At 39.1% G+C, this 7,402-nt stretch overlaps 1 protein-coding gene and 1 long non-coding RNA gene across 2 annotated transcripts; one reads left to right on the top strand and one right to left on the bottom strand.

Moving 5' to 3' along the window:
* The first annotated feature begins 211 nt into the window (after positions 1–211).
* On the top strand, positions 212–6,922 carry vax1 (ventral anterior homeobox 1). The gene is made up of 3 exons (XM_058398328.1): positions 212–1,482; positions 3,404–3,591; positions 6,088–6,922. The coding sequence occupies exons 1-3, from the start codon at positions 1,266–1,268 to the stop codon at positions 6,580–6,582; spliced, it is 900 nt and encodes a 299-aa protein (XP_058254311.1). The 5' UTR covers positions 212–1,265; the 3' UTR covers positions 6,583–6,922.
* LOC131358905 (uncharacterized) lies at positions 3,569–6,174 on the bottom strand. The gene is made up of 4 exons (XR_009205709.1): positions 6,044–6,174; positions 4,486–4,580; positions 4,167–4,354; positions 3,569–4,016 (listed from the first exon to the last, which is right to left on the bottom strand). It is a non-coding gene; the product is annotated as an uncharacterized LOC131358905 (long non-coding RNA).
* Positions 6,923–7,402: the final 480 nt, after the last annotated feature.

The raw sequence follows: 7,402 nt of genomic DNA, 5'->3' as shown, positions 1-7,402 counted from the left end.
TAATCAATTGTCTTATTGGATTACCCAGTGCGGCTGTTCCCCCAGATATTGTTGTGTCGACAATAAAAATAGCTGCAAGTGCCTCTGTGTGTGTGTGTGTGTGTAATGAGGACGTGTGTGTGCTCCTTGTATTTACACTCAAAACAATTTGCTTGTTTTTGAAGGTGTGTGTCCATGTGCTTTGGAAACTACTGATATTTTCGTAATGACTTTTATTTTGTTACTTTTATAGCTGAGTTTGTGTTATTTATTTATTCCACAGAGAGCCAGGTTGCTGCTCTGTAACTGTTCACGTCTCTTTCTGATGAGGTGCTTTGCCCGTGATCTTTAGCGCTACGAATTCCTGCCGAAGTGCATTTCATTTTTTTTTTTCTCCCATTCCTTTTTCTTTTTGTATCCCACGTCTCTCTCCGCCTCTCTCGCTCAGTCAAATTCTCACTCTCTCTCTCTCACTCGCTCTCTCTCCCACTCTCTCTCTCCCACTCTCTCTCATTCCGCCCGTGTCTGTCAGTCCTATCGTAGAGACAGTGGTGTGAATTGTTGTGCGGGCTCGTTGCAATATAACTGGACTAAATTTGCTTATCCTGAATATAGATTTCCGTCTGATCAGAGTAACAGGACATCACGCGGGCCGTCAGCGGGACACCTGGGACTGGACTGGAACTTTTTCAGCGAGGGTTCTCCCTCTGTTGTGCATGTCGGGTTTTGCAAGCGTGTGCGCACTCCTTCATGATCCAAGACCAATCATTTGACTGGGATCTGTAAGTGTGTGTACGTGTATGCGTGTGAAGACTGGCTAGAAGAGGGGTTGTAGACAACGCACCCCTCCATTAGCGCGGCATATATTTCCCCAAACAATTTAGCGTATTCAGGAGGTTACACAAATCCGAAGCCGGCAAAATTACCGTAATCAATTGCGACGAGCGGGCATGCATCCATCCGCGCCTCTGATTGAATGGAGATCGTCTCTATCAGGCTGATGCGCAAGTAACGAAGAGAGGGGCCACTAAATTGCTGCTGAATTTAGGGACGAGAAGTCCATGATCACTGGCCAAGTGAGCGCAGACACTGATGATAGAACGCTTGGGACATGAAGCAAGTGCCGCTCCGACATTAGATCCCTAACTCGAGTGTCCAAATAGCTGTGGTTTTACACACCGGACACAGAAACTAGTATTATCAAGATTTATTTTTTTTGGCCTTTAAAAAAGAACAGAAGAAGAAGAAAAAGAGAAAGGAGAGCTACTCCGTGAGGACAGACGAACATGGACGTCCGCTACAGCCAGGAGCCGGAAGTGGGGATGGTGCTGAAGAACGGACTGAAGGAAAGCAAGGAGGTGAAAGACTCCCAGGGGAGCCTTTCCAAAACACTCCTGAAGGAACCGCAGGACTCCTTCTCCTCATCCGGAGCCATGGAAAACTGTGAAAAGGGTCGCAGCAGCACGGGAGATCCAGACTACTGCCGGCGGATTCTGGTTCGAGGTAAGAGCATGGCGTTCTCCGTTCGGATTTAACGACTCTCTGTAGCAAGAGTTCGCTAAAATCAGGAGGATTTGTGGAAAGAATGCAGACTTAATGCCGGCATTTTTTTTTTCAGTCACTCAGCTGATAAACAGAAGCTTCTCTGCAGTGGAACTGATGAAGATGTTTCAGCTTAAAACTTGTCTTTTGAAATTTATATTTATTTACAAAAAAAGTCATAAATATAAAAAATTATTTTGCATTTTTTCAAAATTTTCAACAGAAATAATTAGACGTCAGCTTATCCCAAAACTTTAAAAAAAAATTATCATATTTATAATATTTCTAGAGATTAAAATAAAATATCTTTGTTCTCTCAAAATGATAAAAAAAATCTTTTAGTTTTATCATTTTTCAAGCTCACAAAAGATTTTTATTTTCCTGTCCTGTTCATTGGAAATGTACAACTTCTTTCTCTGAATTTACAAAATATACTACAGAAAATACAGAATATTATTTTTAAATTTTAAAAAAAAAAAATATTTCTCTTCATTTCAGAATTTTGTTTGAAGAGTTAATATATATATATATATATATATATATATATATATATATATATATATATATATATATATAAAAGTCATAGCAATCCTGTCATCTGTAACCAAGCGGCAAATAAAACGATGCCTCAATTTCTATTTAAATGAAATGGAAGTGTCGAGTGCTAACATCCATGCTGTGCAGGTTGACCGCTTGCTAAAACCCAGCGAGCGTCAGCTCCATTTATTATTTACTTTTCCAAACTCAATCAGGCTCACACACAGAGACCTGATCAAAGCCCAATGAAATTAGCCTGATTAAATTATTGTTTTATTCCTTCCAGTTGTGCTTAAGCAGGCGATGTTCCTGTTTCAGCTCGCTGATCACATTACAGCGTAAACAATACAAGTGTGAAGGAGGAATTGAAGCTAAAACCATTTTTTTCTTCGTTATTTTTTTACAATAACAATTCTCAGGCAGTGAGGTTTTTTTTTAATTATTTATTTTATTTTATTAGAAGTAAGTTTTTATTTTAAGTATTAGATTTTAAATTAAAATAAAAAAAATTATACAAAACTTAATAATATAATAAAAAAAGAAAACTTTCAAGTTTTCCCTTTCAAGCGAATAATCTCTTAATTGCTGACGTTTCCAGAAACATTTTTATTTTTTATACTATTTCTTCCTTTTTTTTTTTTTTTTTTTACTGTTAAATCACATTGCACCTGGATTCTAAAAAATAAACACTAAAAATGTAAAATTAATTTAAAGACAATTTAAGCAGCGTAGAATATATTTCACACATTCAGCATTTTTTTACAAAGTTTTAAATCTGACGCTTTTTTAAGCGGAATAATTAAGGATTTAGGGAGAATAGAATTGGACCGCTTTACAGAGCAGGAACTGAAAAATAATGTGAATAAATAAAGAAGAACGAGCTGCGTTTAATTACATGTCTACAAAATTAAGATGTAATTATGTTCAGATTTGTTTGTTGAAATATTTATATATAAAATCCTGTCTGTTTTATGTTCCTTTTTTCGTTTTTTTTATTGATTTTAAGGCTTTTTACAGGTTAGTGCAGTGTTTTCAGAATAAAGAGTATTTTATGTTTGAGGAAAAAAAGGAGGAAAAAAGGCTGTAAAAAATAAAATAAATTTAAAATAAAATAAATTAATAAATTAGAAATGATTAAAGGAAGAAATTGGATTTTTTTTTTCTACCATCAGCATAAATGTATATTTCTTCCTTAATTAAAAAAAAATATTATTTTATTAAAATATTATTAAAAATTAAAATGATATATATCTGTGTGTGTGTGTGTGTGTGTGTGTTTTGTTCTTCAAACACAATGACACGTTTGAGACACAGCGTTTGTTTTGCCTTTTCTTTTTTTCCTCAGATGCCAAAGGTTCGATCAGAGAGATCATTCTGCCCAAAGGTCTGGATCTGGACCGGCCGAAGAGAACCAGAACCTCGTTCACAGCAGAGCAGCTCTACCGGCTGGAGATGGAGTTCCAGCGGTGCCAGTACGTCGTGGGCAGAGAGAGAACCGAACTCGCACGGCAGCTCAACCTGTCAGAGACTCAGGTACACACACACACACACACACACACACACACTGAAACTCTCATGTGAATTTATATCTCTTTGTATCTCTGGTAGATTTACAGACCAGACTTACAGACCAGAAACCTAGGGTTTAAATGGCAAAATATATATATATATATTAGATATATTGTTAATAGATCTTCATTTAAATGACTGAAATAATTTAAGATGCTCCTACTATCAATATAAACAGACCCAAAGACAGAAAATGTATCATTATTATTAGTAGTAGTAGTATTACGTTTAGTTAAAAACTACATTTTTCTGCAATTGAATCATTTTCTAAATTGCACATCTTCCCAAACACGTTCTCTAAAGCCGATGTTTATCATTTCACATTTCCTTATTGTCGTACCATCGAGTTCATCCGGGCGTTTTTTTCTGTCTGTTCGTCTGTTGGAATGCTGTAAAGATGAAGGACAGAAGGTTTGTAGTGTCCAGTGTAAAGATCCACAAAGCTAAAGATGCAGTGAAAGCAATAGGAAAATGAAATACTCTTTCTCCAGAGTAAACAGCAATAAAAACGAGCGTGTACATGCGCATCATACGTATACCTGCTAATGATTTCCGTTTAAGTTAATGAGAGCTCTGTGCGTTCAGCAGAAGGAGCCGTGTGACCTTATTCTCAGTTTTTCACACGGAGTCACACCAGAGGTCATGCTGCTGAACTGGTCTGTGTCTGCTCTGTTTCTCGTCTCACTGTGAGCTGGATCGCAGCAGCAGCAGCAGCAGCAGTAGTATGCTGTAATGTGGCATTTATTCGTTTATTAAGTCGTTTGTTTATCTATTTGCGCGTCGTGAATATTAAAAAGACCCTAAAGATGGACACGTATTGATTTAGATCAGTTAGCAGCCACGAGTTTATCCTCAAACCTTTCTCTGTGATGCTGTAGTACAATGATGATGATGATGATGATGATGTCATGGTTGTGTGTAAAGACTTCTTTAGTGCTTCACAAAATGAACACCTTGTGTGAGAGAGCAAAGAGAAAACAGATGCAACAGAGAGAGAGAGAGAGAGAGTCTGATTAGTCGTCAATTGCAGACGGTTCAATTTTAGTCAAAGGGAATAATCAGTGTTTTTATTCACAGGATGGTCTGTGATTTTTTCTGCAGGGTTTTTTTAAGCTCCTGCTTTAAAGCTGCTGTGGTGCTGTTTCTTATCTTCACTGCTTCAGTGTGTGTGTGTGAGTGTGTGTGTGTGTGTGTGTTTTAAGTGAATGACCCACTAATCCAGCTCAGTCGACCGTGTTGTATTGAAACAAAGTCCAGATGAACTTACTTTATTTAGTTAGTTTTGTGCAAAAAAAGAGAGAAAAACTGTAATAAATTAATAATTTTTGACATTTATTTTAATAAAATAAATAAATTAAAATTTAAAAAATTTTTTAAAAATTATAAATTAAACAGCATACACATCTACACACACAAGTCCATGTCAAATATATATATATATTCTTATATTCAACTTTTCATTATATCAAAAATTTCATTATATTTTATTAATATCTGAATTTTTTAAATATATAAAATAGTTTTTTTTTTTTACATTTCTTACTATAGTGTTCAGAAATTAAATATATTTCAGATTGATTCACTTTTATTTATATTCTAAATATCTTGCTATCCTGATTGTAATCATGTCATATTAATATTAAAAATATTTAAAGTTTGTTCTATTTGTATGAAATAAGATGCTTTGCTGATACACAGAGCTTCAGGGAATTGGAGGGATGTGTAAATAATCACGTGTTTCCTCGCCACACGTGTAGGACGTCGCGTGTGCCGTGTGTGAAGTCTTTCACCACGTAATGTATATATTTACAGACGCATCCTTTAACGTGTGGCGTAATAACGCACTCACGGCCTCCGAGCTGTTAGACATTGTGTTTGTCGGAATCAATAGAAAGTAGAAAAGGCTTCTGTTACCACACACACACACACACACACCCACACATAATAGGTTTCTGCCATTGTGTTTACTTCACCTCTGTGAAATCCACTAGCTGAAAGTCCCACGATCCGAAGCGTCCAGCGTAACGTCTAACAGCTTCGTTACCTACCTGAAAACTGTTTATTCGTTAAACCTGCTCCGTGATTCGTTTGACTGCGTCGTATTAAAAATCCCCTGATTGTTCAGTGTGTGCAATCAGACGACACATGTTTACACAGCTGTAGCTTGCTAACTCATTAGCCGTGGATTGATTTCCAAACTGTGCGCCATGTGCTAATGAGGTGAACATTAACTCGGATAATAGCACCTTATATAAGAGACGCTACGGCGTGTCAGTAATTACTCTTTAAATTGTCCCTCGCTCTTTTTTTTCCCCTCCTCTCTCTCTGTATTTGCACCACAGTCAATTACGGAAAAGTGCCTAGCGTCTAATATTTTTTTTCCCAGGCGGCTTGTTAGACGTTTCAACCCTCTCACCTGCTTCCTTCCTGTCTTCCTTCCTGTTTTCCGGTTGTGTGCAGGTGAAGGTGTGGTTCCAGAACCGACGTACGAAGCAGAAGAAGGACCAGGGGAAGGACGCGGAGCTGCGCTCAGCTGCGCACTCGGAGACGGCAGCCACGTGCAGCGTGCTGCGTCTGCTGGAGCAGGGCCGCTTGCTGACGCCGCCGGGGATGCCCGGTCTGCTGCCCCACTGCGCTAGCTCCTCTCTGGGCATCGCTGCGAATGGAGGATCCTCCTCCAGCAGCGGAACCAGCTCCGCTACAGCGTCCAGAAGCCCTCCGCTGCCCGCCATGTCCGGCTCCAGCACGCTAACCAGCGCCCATCACGGGCTCTTCAGCTTCCCTGTGCCCACGCTGCTGGGAGCCGTGGCGTCGCGGATCTCCTCCGCGCCGCTGGGCATGGCCGGCTCGCTGGCCGGAAACCTGCAGGAACTCTCAGCCCGCTACCTGAGCTCCTCGGCCTTTGAGCCGTACTCGCGGACCAACGGCAAAGAGGACAAGAAAGTTTTGGAATAATGTCCGTTTTCTTTAATTCCTCAACTTTTTTGGTTTCTGTTTCGTTCGTTTATCTTTTTTTATGTTCGTACGTTTGTTTGTTTGTTTGTTTGTTTGTTTGTTTTTTTCACTCTGTGTCCTTTGTGTCATCCGTGCCGTGGTTGTCGGTCCTCATGTCTGTTCTTCGTGTTGTCAGAACACACACGTGAGGCCTCTCGGAACTGTGACAAGGCAGAATTCGGACTCGCTCGCCTTTCAGACAGGAGGAGTTTCCAAGCTTCTTGCACTACTTTACAGTCTCACCGACAGGTCGGGAATTTTTAACGTGAAGAAGGAGCATAGAGAGAGAGAGAGAGAGAGAGAGAGAGAAAAAAGAAAGAAATCCTCACCAGCACAACTTTTATTTGATTTTCTCCCGTCCATCTGATTTTATCAGTTCAATAGCCAGACATTCTTATCTGTTTCAATAACGATAAAAAATAATCTTCTGTCTTATCTAACGATGAAAGAAACAGCAACATAATGTTCGAATCACAACACAACACACTCTTTTTCTCTTTGTATAACCCGTACTGTTATGACGAAGAGGACGTGCAGTGACACGTTCTCCGGCTTCGGTGGATTGAGTTTCAGCAGATTATGCTTCATTTTCCTAAATCGTAAAAAAAAGAAAGAAAATTTTGACCCACACCAGCACAGCTAAACATCCTGTGAATATACTTTTTATGCATCAGCAAGTAACGAGTCTCCGTTCAGATTCAGTTCGGACTTTTTTGTAACCCATGGTGTTGTTTTTAACCCTCGTTAAAACCTGGTCTGGCTGTCCTGTGAATTTTCAAGC

This window comes from Hemibagrus wyckioides, linkage group LG09 (genome assembly GCF_019097595.1).
Source record: "Hemibagrus wyckioides isolate EC202008001 linkage group LG09, SWU_Hwy_1.0, whole genome shotgun sequence".
In the NCBI taxonomy this organism is placed as follows: domain Eukaryota; kingdom Metazoa; phylum Chordata; class Actinopteri; order Siluriformes; family Bagridae; genus Hemibagrus; species Hemibagrus wyckioides.
Note: the sequence above shows the minus strand (reverse complement) of the source record. Positions and strands in the feature narration are given on the sequence as shown.